We start from the raw sequence: 18,677 nt of genomic DNA, 5'->3' as shown, positions 1-18,677 counted from the left end.
GGTGTTGAACGCCCAGGTTTACACTCTTGTTACACCCTACCTGCAGACCTCAAGGGAAAGGGTCCCTGAACTGCAACTCACCTGCCGACTGGGGGTAAGACAACACAGGTCCCAAGCCCGGCCCGCCACCCGTCACATGAGAGAGTGGTGATGAGAGGGTGTTGTGGACCCCTGCCCGAACTCACAGGCTGGATTCTCCTGTCCTTTCTCAGGAGGATGGAGGACGGGGCAAGGAACAGGGCCAGCATGGCCTGAGGAGGAGGAGGAAAGATGGGCGGGAGGGCATCAGCTGACTCCAGGGTTCTGCCATCAACCACAGGCCCCCCTGGACCTCCTGGGTGGGGGAGGTCCAGTTCACGGGGAGACCCCCGAGCCACAAGAGCTCTGCTGTGTCCTCCTCTGGCCGGGACCACAGGCCAGTCATACAGCCCCGAGGCTTCCGGCCCAGCCAGCCAAGCCTCTCAGAGGAGAGCCAACGCTGTCGTGTTTTAAACACACGTTACCTCTCACAAGGTATTTAAAGGCGTCCCAGCCATGCATCTGATCAGCTAGGTACCCACCAGGTGCACGATGCTGGCAGGGTCTAGGCAGGAGGGGCAGCCCTGGGTGGGTGTGGGGCCACATGGGGGCCCCTGGTCCTGGGTGGGGCCAGGGGGAGAAGCCCACCCTGTGGGCTGGCCTTGATGAGAATGCCAGGCCTGGACCAGCTGACAGGGGGTGGCAGTGACGCTGGCTGATGAAATAAATCGTGTCCAGAAACGTGTTTGCTGGGAGTCCAGTCCACCCAGAGCTGGGGGGCAGCCTCCTGCAGGAGAGCCAGGGGCTGGGCCCAGGCAGCTGCTCCCCGAGCCCTGAAGCACCAGTGGAGCAGCTCCCCGAGTTCTTCCACCCCAGCTACGGAGGGCAGCGGATGTCCTTGTCTCAATTCAAAGTGTCCCTCACATACATCGCTTTGTGGCTTCCACCACGTGCAGCCCCAGCATCCACGCTAATTCTTCCGAGTTCCACTCCTTCCTGTGCCTCTCCCCCAGCCTCTCCACAGTGGTGGTCTCCGACTGGCCCTCCTGGCCCTCCTGGCCATGCCCCAGGCAGTTTCCTGGGACAAGCATCCCTGCTGACTTATAACTCAGTCCTTGCCTCTCCAGGCCATGTCTCCTGACTCCTTGTGATTAAAGGCCTTCCTTTTCCTGTAGGAATGCCCTAAATACGCCCTGCCCTGATGCCCACATGGGCTCGCTCCTGCAAGGCTAGTGGTGGGCTGCCTTGTCTCTGGTGCCGCCCCGGGGAAGGGGGGCAGTGTTGCATCCTCTCTGATCTCTGCTCGTCTCCCAGCTTCTTGGGAGTCTCCCATGCTCAGACGACACCTGGCAGACCGTCCAAGACCTCTCTGCGGTGGCCTGGCAGAGGGAGGAGGGGTAGGGAGGATGCTCAGACGACACCTGGCAGACCGTCCAAGACCTCTCTGCGGTGGCCTGGCAGAGGGAGGAGGGGTAGGGAGGAGTCCCTGGGTCCCTCCTGTGCCCCAACAGTGGTGACAAGCTGACAGGCCTGGTGTGTGGGTGGAGAGGGCTGGACAACTCCAGGAGGCCAGGCTTCCCAGAAAACAACCCCTCACCAATGGTGGGGGTGTGTGTCCCTACGATGCTGGAAGGGATTTGGATCCAGTCTTCTATCTGATACAGAAGAGCCTCTTAATGCATCCGAGACAAGCACCTACCAGCCTCTCCTTGAACACCTCTAGGGACAGGGAGCTTGCTCTCTCTTACCGAGCTGTAAATGCCCTTTCTGTGTGAGGCTCCATCTGCCCCAGCCCACTCTCAGTTGTGTAAAAGGATTGCTCCCGCCTCCCCATGCCAGTGCTCCTTGCCCCAGGGCAAACTCCCTGGCTCCCTGCTCTGCCCGGAGGAGCATGCTGGCTTTCTCTGGGACTCCATGCAGCTCTCCCCACAATTCGGACCTCATCGCACCCTCACCCCCACCCCCGGACCAGCCCTGCTACCAGCAAAACACTGCAGCCCTCGCCCACCGGATCACAGCCTCAAAGCCACACAGGCCCCTCCCTGGATGCAACAGGCTCTTGGCTGGCCCTAGGGAACAGATGTCCACCCTGGAGTAGACGCCCAGCCTGGGCACGGCCGTGACCCCCCAGGGCTTCTGCTGGCCCTGCCACATCTTTACAGCTGGGAAGCACAAAGCTGCCTGCTAATAGGAAACCTAGCCTCTGCCACACCGGGAGGTAGTAAACATGGTGAGTCTGTGGGAGTGGACTGGAGCAACCCCGGGGCTATAATTTCCACTCCCTGACATGATACAGGCTTCTCAGTTTAGGCAGAACTAATTAAAGATGTCTTAGCTCTGCCATGCGGTACCGCCAGGCTCCCATAAAACATCGTGGTGATGGCGGCTGCCTGATTACAGCGAGTGACCGAATCCCTTCCAAGCCTCCACCTTGCCTGTCCCCCACACTCCCCGCCCCCTGCCTCTCGGTCTTGCTGGGGTCTGTCTCCCCTGCCTCCTTCCTTGATCCCCCAAGCCAGGATTGGGGTACGGGAGGGGCTCCTTTAGCAGGCAGGATCATAGGAGGCTTGGACTCCAGAGCGGCCCACACTTGGACTTGAATTCCTGCTCTGCCACTTATGAGCCCCGGGACCCTGGATGCCTCAGCTTCCCTGCTTGTTAACTATAGACTACTAGTCTGTCTGTCGGGGTTGGGGGCCAGTGAGTGATGACTGTTATCATACTGGTCCTTCTGTGATGGTAGGGAGTGTGGAGGAGCACGGGCACTCAGCTGTTGAGCACAGGGTGGGCGGTTTGAGCCCACCCCACTGATGTGTGGGAGAAAGATGTGGCAGTTGGCTTCTGTGCAAGGCGCACAGCCTTGGGAACCCTGGAGGCTTCTGAACCAGCACGCCCACTCACTGAATCTTTATAATCACTGCAGAGTCCCTGGGTGGCACAAAGGATTAACTCGCTCTGTTGAGGACCAAAAGGTTGGGGGTTCAAGCCCACCCAGGGGTATCTTGGAAGAACCTGAAAATCCATTTTCAAAAAAGCAGCCATTGGAAACTCTCTGGGGTGTCACCCATCCTGAGACCAGAAGCACTAGATGGAGCCTCACATCACAAACACCTGTTCCAACCAGGAACACAGTGGAGAGTCTCAGATCAAATTCTTTTTTTTTTAAAAAAGCCCTAACTTCCTGAGCGGACAGAGACTACAGGACAACCCCACCATCACCGCCACTCCCCCGAGATTATGTCCTGTGATACCCTTTACTCTTGGAACTCCACCCACTCCTGGCGGTCAACTGTCAGCCCCAATAATAAAATGAACAGGCCACCTGCGAAGACAGTGTCCCTTTAAGTCATCTTCTGTCTGAGACCCGAGGGCCAGTGTTAACTCGCAGACAAAACTGAGGAGGCAAAGGGTGGGGCAGGGCTGCTGCATGAAGGGGAACAGAACCCCCAGCCTGACGGAGAATGCGACGCGTAGCCACTGTTCAGGAAGAAGGGAATGCACTATGTAAATGCATAACCCTCCCCAAATCAATTCATCACACAAGCCAACAGACAAGGGTTGGGGGACCCTTGGTACCCCGTGAGGTACAAACCAAAGCCCTGTGGAGCCCAGTGCTCCTTGGACACACCGGGGTCACCCTGAGTAGGAATCAATGTGGCGGCCACTCGTCCTGGCATAGCCATTTCCAGTGACCACCCTCTGGGCCTCTGCCCCAACCGCTTTTCTACCTGAAATGCCATCTGCCTTCACAGTTCCTGGCTGACAAACCACACACCTGTGGCCCACTTGCACCGAGACGCAGCCATCGCAGGCGGCTGGCGCCCATGGCTTTGCTGGGCTGGTCTTGCTGCAGCCAACACAGCACAAACAAAAATGGATGTGAATGGGCACCCGAATAAGGCTTGTGCCCTGGGCCCGCCACGCTCTAAGGAAGCCTGTCCAGCTTCCTGGCGTCTAGAGGCCACAGAGAGCAGGAAGGCACCCCAACCCACAGCCAGCCCCAACCACCCAACCCATGCATGAGGCCCTCTGGGCTCCTCCAGGCTCTGCACAGATCACGTGATGCAATGGCCTATGTGAGCCCCTGCCAGACCAACAAAACCACCCACAAAGAAGTCAGCATTGTAACTCAGTATGTTTGGGGGTGGGGGGTTGGGGGTTACACAGCAATGGATAACCAATGCACCCACCATTCTTCACCAGCAGGGCCGAGCTCACCCGTAGCTTCTTCCAGAAGATGCCCCAAGGTCCCCCAACCAGAGATGAGCCTCTCTGCTCCCTGTAGCCCCCCAGCACTGCGCTCTGAGCATGTTCTGTATGGCCTGCTTTACCAGAGCTCTCCGTGCAGAAGTCTGGGCAGAGACCCCTCCACATTCCTACCAGCTTCAGAATGGAGCTCTGCCCAGCGCGGGCCACCCTTTCTGGATCTGTGGGCTATCAGTTATGCCCCTGACTTACCCAAGGCCCGACTGCCTCGGCACTCCTCACCCTCAAAGTGAAGATAGGAACTGCACGTGGACCAATTATGTGAGGTTCACACTGAGTCGTGTGTGCACCAAAATATACTGTGAATCATCAAACCCCCACCCGTGAAGCCCTTCTTGGTGACCATTAGGGGCAGCTGGGTCCTCTCCCCAGCTCCTTACCTTCCGGCCATGGTAGCCCTGGATTCCAGGATCTCCCTGGAGGGACAAAGGAAAGATCATTAGAGGGACTTCCTCAATGCCAAACTTCCCCTTGTGCTGTCCCCTTTGCCCTCCCGGTGTCCCCCATCCTCCGAGAAACTATAAGCCCTCCTGATCTCTTAGCCCATCTCCAGCCTGCCTCGAACCCTGGTTCCTCAGCCCATCTCCAGCCTGCCTCGAACCCTCCAATGCCAACAGACTGCTGTGCTCAAAACAAGCTCCCGCTTCTCGGGGACAGAAGAAGGCAGAGGGGGAGGGCCAACTTGGCCCAGGAGATCTGAGTTTCAGTTTTGGTCCCACGACTGACCGTCTCTCTGTCTGACCTTGGACATGTCCCTTCCCCCAGGGCTCCGTGTCCATTTATCAAATGCTTGGGCAGGATCTGTCCTTTGCAGCTTCTCTTCCCCAGGGCCCCAGGCTCCTGAGCTTCAAAGGAGGAGCCTGTGTGTTGCTGTGGACTCTGGGTAAGGTTTCACCAGGGACCGGATGACCCCAGAGGAGCCTCCCCATCCTGACACCATAAGAAATATGTCTTGCGAGGACACTGTGGCAATGCCTTGCCCATCAGCCTTGAGCTTCCAGTTCCCTTCTCTTTTCACACCAGCCGTAGCTCTGGCTCAGAAGCCGGCAAAGTTTGGGAAACCAGCCAAGCTTTATCCATCTCTGAGCTGAGATCCCCACACCTCAGCAGCCCTTCGTGCCCGCCGCCACCTCCCTTCTGCAGGGAACGCTCTCACCCCCTCCGCACGACACCCCCAGGGGCCCTTACCTTAGTTCCAGGAGGCCCAGGTAAGCCCTGCGGAAGAACAACAGGGTGAGGCTTGCACTCGTGAATGGTTGGCAATAGCCATGCTGAGGGAGTCTCTGGGCGGCACGTGGTTAAGCTCGGGACCATGAGCTGAAAGGTTGCAGACTGAACCCGCCCAGGGGCCCCTGGCAATCTGCAGCTTGACAATGCACAGCCTGAGACCTTCAGAGCAGCTCTGCTCTGCACCAAAAGGCCAGCCCTCAACCTGATGCTCAGCAGCAGCAGCAGCAGCAGCAGCAGCGGGGCTGACGTGGAGGCAAGAGGAACCCCCCATAGTGGGCGAGCGGGCGGCTCCCTATAGAGAACCAACGGGCATGGAAGGGTGCCTGGAAACCATGGAGGAACCGTGGGCACAGGCGGGGTCCTCGTGAGCCACACGGGAGCCGTGGGTGTCTCCCCTGGGCTTGGCCACTGAAAAATAGGTCAGCGGCATCATGGTCAGTTGACAGTGTGGTTTGGCTTAGAGCCCCACCCACCCACTTCCCACGTGGGACTCCTCCTGAAGAAACCCTTCAGGGTTTTTCCACCCTGAGCCCTGGCTGTCTGCGGAAAAGCCCTCAGTCTCCTCAGGCTCCTGCTGGGGCCCTTCTGCCCAGGCTGGGGCAGCGATGCGACCGGGCTGCATGCGGTGGGAACTGTGTGGGCAGCAGGGGGTCTGCCTGCTGGAACTTAAAAGAGAAGACAGAGAGGGTGGGTGCCACCCACCACAGGTGCTGGGTGTAGGGCTGGGCAGCAGCCGGCACTGGAGAAACCGAGGGGTCCAAGTTTGCTCTGTTATAATTGGTTTTGAAAACATTCTCCCACGGGGCATTCTTAGGGCTGTGAAGTGGCCCTGTATGCTATGATCTCAAGCGAACACATGGCATTAAGCATCTGCCGAAGTCCGTAGACTGTACAGCACAGAGGGACACCTCTGGTGAATCAGGGACTTCAGTGGCTAATTGGTTTCCTCCACGGAACCGAAACGAGATTCACCCAAACCATGCTCTCTGCCCTCCAGGTGGTTCAGAGCAACCCAGTAGGACGGGGTAGAGCTGCCTTTGTGGGTTGCCGAGACGCTAAGTCTTCACTGGATAGAAAGTCTCATCTTTCTCTATCAGAGCAGCTGGTGGTTTCGAACTGCTGACCTTGCAGTTAGCAGCCCAATGCACTACCCACTCTGCTACCAGCGCTTCCTACTGAAACCACAGTACCACAGATGCCAACAGGAAACCCTGCAGGTGTGTGTAAATCGTAGCCATGCATGCCCTTCACACCTTTTCTGTAAACCTAAAATGTCTCTAAAATAAGAAGATCTTTTTTAAAACTTGAAAAAAAAAAAGGAACATGCGTTCTGATGTTCTTTTTGCTATACACACTTAACAGAGCAAACCCCCTAGGTGTGGTTCAGGGAGGGAAAAGCCCATGGTTTGAGTGAGGGTGATCAGCAAAAATAAAATGTGTTTTAAACTCTTTTTGGTTTTCCCAGCTTGGTTTGGTTCCTTCCACTAAATTCCGCTTCCTTTCTATTTTTGCCACGATCTCATCTAGCAACCCAGGGAAGGGCGCCCAGGCCCGCTCTCGGGGTCCTGGGAAGAGCTTGCAGGAAGATTTAGACCCTGTGACTAGGCGAGGCGTGTTGGGGAGGGAGGGATGCAGGCGCTCAGATGCCACCTTGCCTACCTCCTTCAGAACCCAGTGCCCCCGACCCAGGTGTTCCTAGCCTGGGGGTCAGGCGAGAGCTCTCAAAAGGAGGCCTGGGGACATCCTCTCCACGCTCCTCTCTACGGAGCCTGGGGAAGGGCCACCGGCTGGTGAGTGCCCTGAGCAGAGCTGAGGACAGATGCTCAGGGCATATGGGCCCAGGGCTGCTTTCCACGATGAGCACCCCCCGCCACGGTGGTCTTTCTGCCACTCGGCAGGGACCTGGGTTCCTGTGGGTTACTCAAGTGTTGGGTGCTTTCCGAGAATTTGGGCGACAGGTCTTTCAGGTTGGGAGGCAATAGGTAGAGGAAAGGGGTACTTACGGGTGGCCCCATGGGCCCTGGCAGTCCTGGGTGCCCCAGAGGTCCAATCGGTCCAGGAGGGCCTGGGGGGCCTGGGGGGCCTTGGATGCCGGCCTGGCCCTGCTCACCCTGAGGTTCGTGAAGACACGCATTAGCGAGAGGACCCCCGGAGCCCAGGGCAGTGCCCGCCCAGTGCCGTGCACCCAGTGAAGGCCCGCTGTGGCTGTGGTGACTGTGGGGATGAGACGGGATCGTTGGAGGGTGGTGACTACATGCAAGTGCTGGTGGCAGTGAGGAGCGAGCCAAGACAGCGGGACCCCAAGAGGTGGGGCTTCCAGAGAGGGCTTCTTTCACAGAGAGGCTGGCACCGTGCCCAGAGCCCGGCTGTGGCAGCAGGGGCAGAGGCCAGTGAGGAGTGACTGCAGCCCAACCACAGACCTGGTACCAGCCAGGTCAAGTGGTCTGAGTCCAGTCTCGGCCAGCTGAGGTGGGGCCTGCCTTTGCCAACTCTCTGTGTGGCAGGCCCGTCATCGCTCTAAGGCTTGGCCTCCCAGCCACAGCTGAGCGTGGGCTTCTTGTCTCGGCAACTTGCCGCCGTGGATGATCTTGCCAGAGGATAAAACAAAGTCCTGGGGTCAGAGGGCACAACATTTTCCTGGTCTCACTAAACAATTGGGCAAGAGATGGTGACTTCCGTAGGATCTAGGCCCCCTGGTTTCTTCTGGGCCTGCAGTCAGCCGGGTGGGTCTGAGTTGTGGGTGCCCCATCAGACAGGGCCTCAGTCCCCACCCTCCCTACCCTTTCACATATGTGGTCTGCTCTGTCTTTTATGTGAGCTGCTTGGCTTCAGAGAGCAATTAGCTTGGCTGAAAGTGTTTTGAAACTCAAGTGTTTTTGGGGCCTGTATGCAGTTGCTATTATTATTCTCACCCCCTGTCCTGACTCCCACCCAGTGGTTCAGAGACCAGCCTTTGTCACTGGGCCTGTGCCCAGAAGTGACCGAGAGTCCAGCCAGGTAGGGGCAGCACTGAGTTCCTTTAGGAAGATCCTTTAGCAGTTGCTAAAGGATGCTGATTCTGACTCATGGTACCCCAGGCGTGTCTGCGTAGAACTGTGAGCCATGGGTGTTTCAAAGGTTGAGTTCTTGGATGATCACCCAACCTTTCTTCCGGGGCTCCCCTGCATGGGCTTGAATCTCCAGCTCTGTGGTTAGTGGCTTAGCACATTAACCATTTGTACCAGCCGGGAACACCTTTCCAGATCTAGGTAGATGAAAACCCACTTTGGTCATTCTTTGAATTGTCAAAGAGTTAGTATCTAAGTGACCTCTTTGAAGGGGTCAATCCTGTGGATGGGACCAAGCAGAACAACGTGGCAGGGCTCTATGCTGGGGTGCAGGGGAGGCAGGTCCTGGGGTGCCAGCCTACCCTCAGCTCTCTGCTTCCTGGGGGGTAAAGGGAGCAGATGGAAGCTCTGTAGTGGGACACGGCAGGGCAAACAGGAGCACGCACTACAGAAAGAGAAACTTGGGATTCTAGCAATGTCTGCTCCCACTATCTCTTGGGACACTCTGAGGTGACAGCACCCTGTAGTGACACTCAGGGGGGCCTGAGCCTCGTCCTGTGGCACCCTCTGGAAATGTGGGTTAGGGCTCAGTGTGCCCACCTTGGAGGAACCACGGCAGACATCACACTGGTAGGGCCCCTGCCTGCAGGCCTGCCCGCCTCCACCACCTAGCTTTGATGAGCTGGCTGTTGATGAGCCCAGGGGCCGTTCACGGTGGCTGCTCTCCTGAACCAGGGATGCTGACTGAGAACCTCGCCTTCAGGAGGGCACTGGCATAAACTTCTTTTAACCGGAACCTGCCCCTGGAGTTGTCTCACAGCCTAAGACTCCCCAACATCAGTGTCTTGCTAGGGCTTCTGTATTTTTGGAAAAGGGGTAATTCACAGGGAGGAGCCCTTGGGTGGTGCACCCAGTTAAGTGGTCAATGATTAGCCTCAAGACTTTTGGTCTGAGCTCACCCAGAAGTACCTCGGAAGACAAGCCTGGCCATCTGTGCTTCTGACGATCAGAGACTTGAAAATCCCACAGGGCACAGTCGCCTGGGCACACACAGGCTTGCCAAGAGTGGAAGGCAGCCAGCCTGACAGCCACCACCAGCTACAATTCACGGGTCCGCAGACTTGCCTGAAACCAAGTGCCAGGCCCTTCCTGACCTTGAACTTCTAGACTCTTCATAGCAACCCAAGTGCTATTCGACAGAAGAGGGTGCAGAGGCTCAGAGAAGTTGAACTCCCTGACCATGGTCAAGGGAGAATTCCGGGCAGGATGAGGGCCCACGCCCAGAATGCCACACTCAGCTCCCGTTCTTCCAACAAGACCCCAGCAAAAAGCTCTCCCAGCGCAGCTTGCTGCGCTTGGGGAAAGAACCCCATCACCATCTGGTAAGCACACCGCATCCCATATAAACGTTCCTCTTTTAACTAGTGCAAACACACCGTGTAAGTGCCTTGCAGAGCCTGTAAAATCAATACCGGTTTATTGATAGGAAATAGACTTGCTTCGTTATGGCCCCAGAAGACCAACAACGCAAATGCCTTCCTCTCCAGGCTGAGTCTGGGCCCGGGCCTCGCCCCACTCTCCCGTGGAAACCAGGTCCAGGCAGCGCAGATGACCCTGGTCTTTCCAGCCTGTGTGCTTGGGAAAGGAGGAGCAAAAGGCCGGGACCTGGATGGAATCTGGATGGGCCTTTCTCAGTGTCTCCATCTATCCAGTGGCTACAGGGGTACCCAGGGTGGCCTAAAAAGGCCCCTGGGTAAGTCCTGGGCTACTGACCACACAGTTGGCAGTTTGCATCCAACCAGACGTCCCTCAGAAGAAATGCCTGGTGGTCTGCTTGTGGAAGGGGAAAGCCATGGGCGCTCCAAGGAGCTCAGTTCTACCCGACACACATGTCACCAGGACTCCAAACAGATTCCCTGGCAACGGGGTGTGGTGCCTGGTGTGAGGGTGACATGGCCTGGGGCCCAGCAAGGGCAGCTAGTATGACTGCCATCACAAGGTAGCTGCCGGAGTCCCGGCACGCATGGGCACTGACTGCCAGCACTCCCGGGGGCTGGCTGGCAGGGTGGGGCTGGTGGCAGTGGGGACAGAGTGTCCGGAGGCTCTCGAGGATTTGACCGTGGTGACAGGGTGTACGGCCCATGGGCTCAGGTCACACGTGCATTACGCCTCCCTCGGTATTTTTAGCTGTTGATGGGCATGACTTTCAGTCGTGTTCGGTCGGATGCCTGGATGGCAGGCCTCTGGGCTTCTACTTGTCCATTCTAGACAGTGGCCCCACGGCCCCATGGCCACCCTCCAGAGACCGTCACAGGACTCCCAGAGGCACGGCCAGTTTGGGAAGATCTCCTGAGCACGAGGGGGAAGGCTGCTTGCTCTTCACAAGCCTGTCCTCCCGGCCGTCCTAGCTGGACAGAGCATGCAAGCTTTTGCTCAGAACAGTGACACTTGCTGGTTGGGGACTACATTCCTTCTGCAAGTCCCCTTCTTCCTCACATTCATGTGACAAAGGATTCGATGCTAAGTGTCTTCAAAGTAGGGCCCAATCCTGTACTTCTCAGTGCACAGAGTGGATGTTGAACCAGGAGGGTCCTGGCTGTGGGGGCCAGGAGCCCCGGCTGCCAGTTCCAACTTTGATTCTTTCTATTTGTTTGACTTTGGACAAACCAGCGCACTTCTCTGAGCCTCAAGCTCCTCCTCTCCAAACATGCATGATAGCAACAATGGCCACGAACATGATCCCTGGGATAGGACTGACACCGTGCCAGGTCCTGTCCTCGGCGCTCCACAGACAGGTGGCCATAAGTGCTCCACTATGGCGGCCCTGTGGAGGTACTCTAATGGTCCTCAGGCTCCAAAGGCCCAGAGAGGCCAAGTCCTCACCCCCAAATCACACAGCAAGTAAGAGACAGAGAACCCAAAACACCAAGCTCCCTGCCATCAGGTGGATGCTGACTCATAGGACAGGGTAGAGCCCTGGTGAGTTTCTGAGACTGTCACTCTTTATAGGAGTAGAAACCCCCTGTCTTTCTCCCAAGGAGTGACTTTTGGTTTGGAACTGCTGACCGTGGGCTAGCAGGCCACCGTGTGACCACGATACCACCAGCGATGTGAGAGAGAGAATAGAGAGAGAGAGAACTACAGCCTGTGCTGTAGTTTACAGGCTGTGTGACCTCGGGTAGTCCACCTACCCTCTCTGAGTCATGATTGCCTCATCTGTAAAGGACCGCCCCCCACTGCCATAGAGCTGATTCTGACTCATAACAACCCTCTAAAGGGTTCCTGAGGTGGTACATCTTCATGGTACCAGGTAGCCTTGTTTTTCTACCATGTTGCAGCTGGTGGGTTTGAATATCTGACCTTGTGGGTGGCACACAATGCCTACAACTGCTGAGAGCTGACTAATGAAACCAGGCATGTAAATCGTGTGACTCGCTCTCCTGGCAATAAAGGCTGCTGGTGGTTATGAGTGGTAATGACCATGGTGGGGCGCTGGGCTCTGCAGGACTTCCACGTCTACAGCACCGCTGGGTTGGTTTCTGTCTAATTCGATGCAACCTAACCAGAGAGCAGGTCAGGTTTCGTCTGTCTATAGCCCCAGCGGGGCTGCCAAGGACCCGAGGCCTGGGGACCCCCTCGGGAAAGCCGGGAAAGCCGAGCCACCTAGGGGCAAACGCCGGTGTCTACCTGGAAGGTCCGCCTTTTTATGACAGGGGGTGGAGCCAGCCGCACTGAATTGAGGAGAGGCAGCAGCTGAGGAGAAAGATGAGTTGGAAGGCCAGAGGGCAGAGGCCAAAGATCACAGGTGGTCAGAAGGTGCCGAAAGTCGCCAGGAAGGCAGGGTTGCAGAGAGGGGTGGGGGGAGAGGGAGAGAGAAGAGAGATTAGCCAGTGAGCGTGAGCCTGGAGGAGGAGGGGGAGGAGCACTCCCACCAGGCTCCTCCCCAGGAGGAGAGGGAGCGGAGCAGTGGCCCTCCGCCCACACCTCCAGGCTGGGGCCCAGGGGTCTGCCAGCAGCCCCGCCTGACTGGGAGAGTGGCCACGCTGGGCCCAAGAGCCCCCTTGACCCCCAGCCCAACATTGCACTGCTGGCCCCGCCCACCCGCATCGGGGAGCTGAGATTTCTGGGTGGAGGTTGGTGGGTGCAGGGGCTCTGGCTTGGGGAGCCAGCCACAGGGCCAGCTAAATTGGCACTTGAAGCCAGGCCAGCCCTGGTTTTGGTTCTGCCAGTAGGGCTGGTGCCAGCCCACCTGGGGAGGATGAGCAGGGTGTGGCAGGCCCGGCTCCTGGGGCCCCAGCCCGTGGGGGGAGGTGTGCTCTCAAGGGGCTGGGCCCAGTGGTGGTGGTGGGGGGGGGTACTTGGAAGGCTGAGCAAAGATGCCGTCAAATGCTCAACCGCTTATTAGCGGGGAGGGAGGTAGCTTTCAACCCCACCATCGAATGTGACTGTCATGTCTGGAAATTGCAGCTGCGTCCCATTCCTCTAGCCTTTGAAATGGAGGGAGCCGGGGAGGCCAGCATTGAAGTGAAAACAGAGCAGGTGTTACCTACCACACCTTTGAAAGTGTCTTAACCCCTACCGGGTCCCTGGTCCCAGGATGGGACAGAAGGTAGCCTTCCCAGCCCAGCTATAAGCAGAGCCACGGGGACCGCCCTGCCCCACTGCTAGGGCAGGAGAGGTGCAATGTTGGGCGTCGGGGTCCAGGCAGCTCTCAGCATTGGGGGCCCAAAGCCCACGCAGAGCCGACAAACCTTCAGGGTAATTATCAGGTTGGAGCGCAGAGCTGCTAGGGTGCTGCTTGGGGGCTCCTGGTTTGGGGAGGGGGTGGTGGTGGCAGAGACAGGGCAACAGGAGAGTCAGTGCCTACAGCACAGCTGGCCCAGGGGCTCTTCCCACCGCTGACCCTCCCCTGTGGCTGGATGCTGGATCCTGGAGACAGCCGCCACACACATGCCCGCAGGAACACTGCCCCACCCCACTCCCCCCCCTCGGCCCCCCCCTCCGCCCTGCTTTTGTCAATCAACTGCCCCCACCCCCACTCTCACCCCCACTGGGCTTGTTCCCCAGGCTGCCCAGGGGCCTCCTGGAGTCCGGTCCTCCTGCTTCGCTTCTTGTCTTGGGCTGGGGGCAATGTTTCCCTCCTCTGCCCCCCACCTGGTCCCTGGCCCCCGGCCCCCCGGGCCGGATGACACACAGCCGAGTGTGTGCAGTTGGAATGGCCCCGTGCCAGGGAGGCTATCTCCCTGCGAGCCCATCGTGCCAAATCCTCACAGCTGACCTCCTATTATTGTAGTGGGGCGAGGCTGGCTGGAACCCCAGGGCCCCACGGCCCTGGGGGACATGCCATCGACAGACAGGCTTTGTCAGAGCTGCTGCCACCAGCAGGCCGATGTCCCTGCTCAGGCCTGACCCCGCCCACCTCAGGAGTGACCTCACCCCCATCCCAGCACCCTGCCTGCCAGGCTCGCCAAGGCCTCGCCTTGGCCCAGGAACCCCAGGTTGGTGTCAAACCCTGGGAGCCCGGTCTTCCTGGTTTGTGACCACCCCCAGGGAGGCCCATTGCGTGTGTGTCTCTGGGCACAAATGTGGCCCAGGACAGAGAGGGACACCAGAAGACGTCCATTCTCTCGATAGGACTGAGGCTGCAGAACAGGAGGAAATTTCTGGTCGCAGTTTAAGGGGTTCTGGGTGGAGCCACACACATCTTTGCCCTCCCCTACCCCAAGGTGGTGATGGGCAAGTCAGAAGAGTCTGACAGCAGCCTTTTGGCCTCTGTATGTTGGGGTGGGGGAAGGAAAAGGTGCGGGTATGGAAAGAGGTCACCTCTGCTCTCAGGGCCCTCCTCCTACAACTGGAGAAGGCTCCCTCTATTCTTAAAGAGGCAACAAAAGAGACTTGATTCTGACTCCAGTCTCCAGCGTCAGCCCCGGGCGGCTGCCTCCACCAATGACTAAGCCCAAGTACCTCCTGTTGGCAGGGCGGGCAGCTAGACACAGACCCACAGTTGCCAGTCCGGCACACAGACTCACTTGAGCCACATAGGGGAGGGCAGTGCATGGAGACCCGCCCTCAAGCACACGCCCTCAGAACCGGGAGCTCGAGATTGCCAGGGGCAGGTGCACCCAGACTCACAGGCAGGGGGGCCACAGGCACCCTCCTGGGAGACAGCCCGATGCGTCAGCTAGCCCGCCCCCCACCTGCAACCCGCTCTCTGGCCTATTGTGGAACCTGCTTGCGCCAAGCTCCATGAGGTGCTGGGGACCCTGGGAAGGGGCTGAGCCCAGGGGTGCAGCAAAGGGCCTGTCTCAGGGGGCCACTTACCCGGTGCGGGTGCTCTCCACACTGGCCCTGGGGAAGGGAGGAAGGAGACACTGGTTGGCACTTCACCTGGGCTCATTACCTGCCAGCCCAGCTCTGCTCCCCGCCTGGAGAAGGTAACCTGCCCCCGCTTTCTCCTGCCTGGTGGCAGGAAGAAGACCCCCAGGGCCTGCTTCCAGGTGGTCCTTGGCGCCTGGGACAGGCCCATCATACGCCATTGGCCATGAGGGTGGGAGTCAGGAGTTCTGCTCCAGACCCAGTTGGGGGTGGGTGGGGGGTGGATTTTCCTGGGAAGTTCCACTTCTAGGCAGGCACACCCAACAGGAGCCTCTGGGTGGGAACAGGGATGCCTGCCTGAGCTGGAGGTGTCCCGCCCTGTCCCATGCACTCCGGGCCAAGCCCAGCAGAATCTTTATCTGAAATTTAACAAGACAGAGGAAGTGCAGTTGGAGTCAAGCCAGGGTCTACTTAAATACCCTGGAGGCAAGGGAGGGGGGCTAGCAGCCACTGTGGTGGTGTCGAGTGGGGGATGGGCAGAGAGAGGAGTTGTAGAGCCCAGCTCTCGGGGCAGCTCCCCTGACCCCTCCTGAGCATCAGCCAGAGTGCTCCACATCTGGCCCTGTCCCAGGTGACACCTCACAGGATCTCTGGGAACCAAGGGCTCTGCTGAGAAAGCCACACCATGAACCCTTGTTGACCTGTTGGGAGGCTGCTTCCTGAACATGGGGATTCTGGGAAACCTCACGGAGCTTACCTTTTCTCCCTTTTGTCCTTGGGGTCCCTGTGAAGAGTCCGAGAGGAGAGTTAGAAAGCTGGAGTCTAAGGACCCCCCACCCCCACCCAAGCATCTCCAGGAAGAGGTACCAACCGGCTGTCCTCGGGGGCCCATCAGACCCTGCAGGGAAGGAAGCACGCAGGTCAGGGGTAGGCAGAAGCAGTGGTGCAGGAAGGGGCGGGGGCGGGACTGGTCTAGAACCTGGGGCTTCCAGGTACTTTCTGGAATCCTGAGGTTGGTCTTCCTGTGTCTGAGATTTAGGTGGCCTGGCCTTAGGCAGCCCCCCTCAGCCCTCCCTCTGCTGAACAGACATGTCCGTGGGGGTGAGGTGGAGGACAGCTGTTCTCCCAGCAGCCCTCTCCGTCCTGCTGCGGACAAGGGCTGCATCTGGCTGTCTTGAGGACCCGGCCTCACTCATCCGTCTCCTCTCAGAGCGCGCGCGCGCACGCACACACACACACACACACACACACACACACACAGCAGGAGGCCCACTGAGGTACAGTGGGGAGTGGGCAGGGCTTCAGACACTGGGTGTGTGGAAGAAAGCTTTGACAGAGTAGAGGAAGCAGGAAGTTGAGAACGTACGTAAATCGTGCTCTGGGCACCTCCAGGGAGTACGAGTAACATCCCCAACCCTATGCGGAAGTGCGACACTGTCATGTGTGAGGCCACCGTGCCGCACTAAAAGGCAGCACGTTTGGTTTGGACGGAGGATTCTTTAAAGGCTGTCCTGTCGCGCTTCCAGGGCTGAGAAAGGAGTCTAGGATTCATGCCAACAACTCTTATTCTCCGAGGACCAGGTCTGACCTGTGCTCTTAGGAGCCCGACTTCCGAGGCTGGCACTGGGGAGGCGAGGGGAGCCGGATGGCTGGTGTGAAGGGCAGGGGGAAGGATGCCTTGTCCTTCCAGGCAGGCTCCCTGGGGAAAGGGCTGTAGTGGGCTCCATCTCCCAGGTGGCCAGACCAGGCCCTGCACCCAGCGAGTGTCCACACGAGATGTGAACCCAACGCGCCTGACCTCCAAGGCCAGCTGCTTCTTTCTACCTCCTGCGCTCTGGACATGGGGCTGAGCTTTCAGACCGGCTCTACCACCAACTGCTGGACCAGCAGCCCATCTGGGGTCTGAGGTCTCTTTGGGGCCAGAAGAGCCCAGGAACCCATGGGTGGACTGTCCTAAGGAAGAGAGCCTCTTTCTTGCCCTTGACTCGCCAACTGGATCAACTGGGCAATACCCAGAGCTTTGTCACAAGGGGACAAATGACCTTTGGGGTGATCTGTGGCAGCCTGGCCCATCTGACAGGCCAGGAGCTTACTGTCAAGTTAGCAGAATATGGTTCATCATTATTATCTTCTGATAGGAGTCTGGAGACTCCTGTGGGTTAGGCAATGGGCTGCCAACTGCTAGGTCAGTAGTTCAACTCCACTAGCCATTCCCAGGAAGAAATGTGAGGTGGTCTGTTATTACGATTTACCGCCGGGGAAACGCTATACAGGCTCAGTATAATTTAGAGTCGGCTTGATGGCAGTGGGGTTTTTTTTGGTTTATATCCTCTGAGGTGTCTCCTGCAGAAGAGATGTGTAGTCTTGGACACATGGAGGGGCTGGTCTACTGTGTCCTACAGGTCAGCTGTGAGAAGGAATCACCTTGAAGGGAGTGGATACCATCCTCTCGGCACCTGCTGCAGGTTCTTGCGGCAGGGCCCAGGGCCCAGGGTCCCCTTTGACAGGCAAGGACACAGATGGGAGTGTGCAACAGTGGGAGCCCCAGGTCCCTAGGAGCAAATGCCTGGCAGAGGTGAGACCATTTGGGGAGTTGGACAGCTGGTAAGCAGGCAGCAGCGTGGAATTAATAGCACAGGGGACCCCAGGCCAAGCTAATCAGGAGCCTGATGGCTCTGTGGTCTGTCACACGTTGATGGATGAGGATGAGGCCTAGTGGGGACCTCGGATGGACTTGGGCTCCAAACTGACAGGGGAGGTTCGGGGCATAAGTGGGGTGGGGCTGAGTCCAGGTGGGCCAGAGGGGGAGGCCCTAAGAAGACCCCATAAAAATGCCTTTCCTGCAACAAAGGGTTTGGGGTCCCAGTTCTGTTACGTAGAGCTTGTGAGGCTTTGGGCAATTAACATCATGGTTCTGCGCCTTGAGTCCCCATGCTGCAAAATACCTACAATCATCTATGACCAATAGTGTTTCTAGACTAGGAAGAAAGGCCTGGTGATCCACATATGAGAATCCCTCCAGGAAAACTAACGGGCCGCAGTGACTTGATCCCGCTCTGCCCAGGGTCTTGATGAATATGGTGAGTGAATGGCATCCACAGTGATCCAGGACAGTGCCTCATGGACAGCCTGGTGATGACTGGAGAGCCGGGGCCAGGCCTCTCTCCCAGGAGGCAACTGGTGAGATGCTCCTGGCATCCACCCCCTTAGGGTGCTGTGACTACGATGCCATGGCAGTTGCCATGCTGCCATGGTCCTCGCGATTTCACGAGATGCACCATGCTCCCCAGGTCAGTGCTGGGGCATCAAGAAATGGATCGGCAGTGGCGGCAGTTATGATGTCTGACCGTCTGCCGGGAAACCTGGATTTCAATGCCAGGTTTACCCCCTGCTGCCCCCAGGGCCTTTGCACACGCTGTTCTTTTGCACACTCCCTTTCCACTGTCTCGTGGTTAAATCCCCGTGCTTCAGGTCCCAGTTCCAAAGCCTCTTTCTCAACAAAGTCATCCTGACCCTTGGCCAGAAGTTAGCTGTGGTGCTGAGTATCTCAAGGGTAGCCCTAACACACCTTTTCACAGAACTGATCACAAAGGCAATTTGCTGATTATCTGTGTGGTTAGTGAAATGTTTGTCTTTCCAACTGGACGGGGAGCTACAGGATGGCCACGTCTGCCGCCTCCTTAGTATCTGGCCCAGTGCCCAGCACATTTTAAATCCAAATCCCCAAAATAAACTCACTGCCATCGGGTCGATTCTGACCCATGGCTATGCTATAAGGCAGGGTAGAACTCGCGCCCGCCG

General features: G+C 58.0%; 1 protein-coding gene across 1 annotated transcript in view; it reads right to left on the bottom strand.

Moving 5' to 3' along the window:
* Positions 1 to 18,677, bottom strand: part of COL13A1 (collagen type XIII alpha 1 chain) — a 96,950-nt gene that overhangs the window by 55,101 nt on the left and 23,172 nt on the right. Inside the window, exons 9-15 of the mRNA XM_045291306.1 lie at positions 15,748 to 15,774; positions 15,634 to 15,660; positions 14,883 to 14,909; positions 12,249 to 12,314; positions 7,518 to 7,625; positions 5,473 to 5,499; positions 4,665 to 4,700 (exon numbers count right to left, since the gene is read on the bottom strand). Of these exons, the coding sequence (XP_045147241.1) occupies positions 4,665 to 4,700; positions 5,473 to 5,499; positions 7,518 to 7,625; positions 12,249 to 12,314; positions 14,883 to 14,909; positions 15,634 to 15,660; positions 15,748 to 15,774 (318 nt within the window). The remainder of the gene's footprint in view (positions 1 to 4,664; positions 4,701 to 5,472; positions 5,500 to 7,517; positions 7,626 to 12,248; positions 12,315 to 14,882; positions 14,910 to 15,633; positions 15,661 to 15,747; positions 15,775 to 18,677) is intronic.

Source organism: Echinops telfairi, unplaced genomic scaffold, assembly GCF_000313985.2.
Source record: "Echinops telfairi isolate 266 unplaced genomic scaffold, ASM31398v2 ScPeMD7_70;HRSCAF=299, whole genome shotgun sequence".
Taxonomy (NCBI): Eukaryota; Metazoa; Chordata; class Mammalia; order Afrosoricida; family Tenrecidae; genus Echinops; species Echinops telfairi.
The sequence above is the reverse complement of the archived record's forward strand: the minus strand, read 5'-3'. Positions and strand labels throughout refer to the sequence as shown.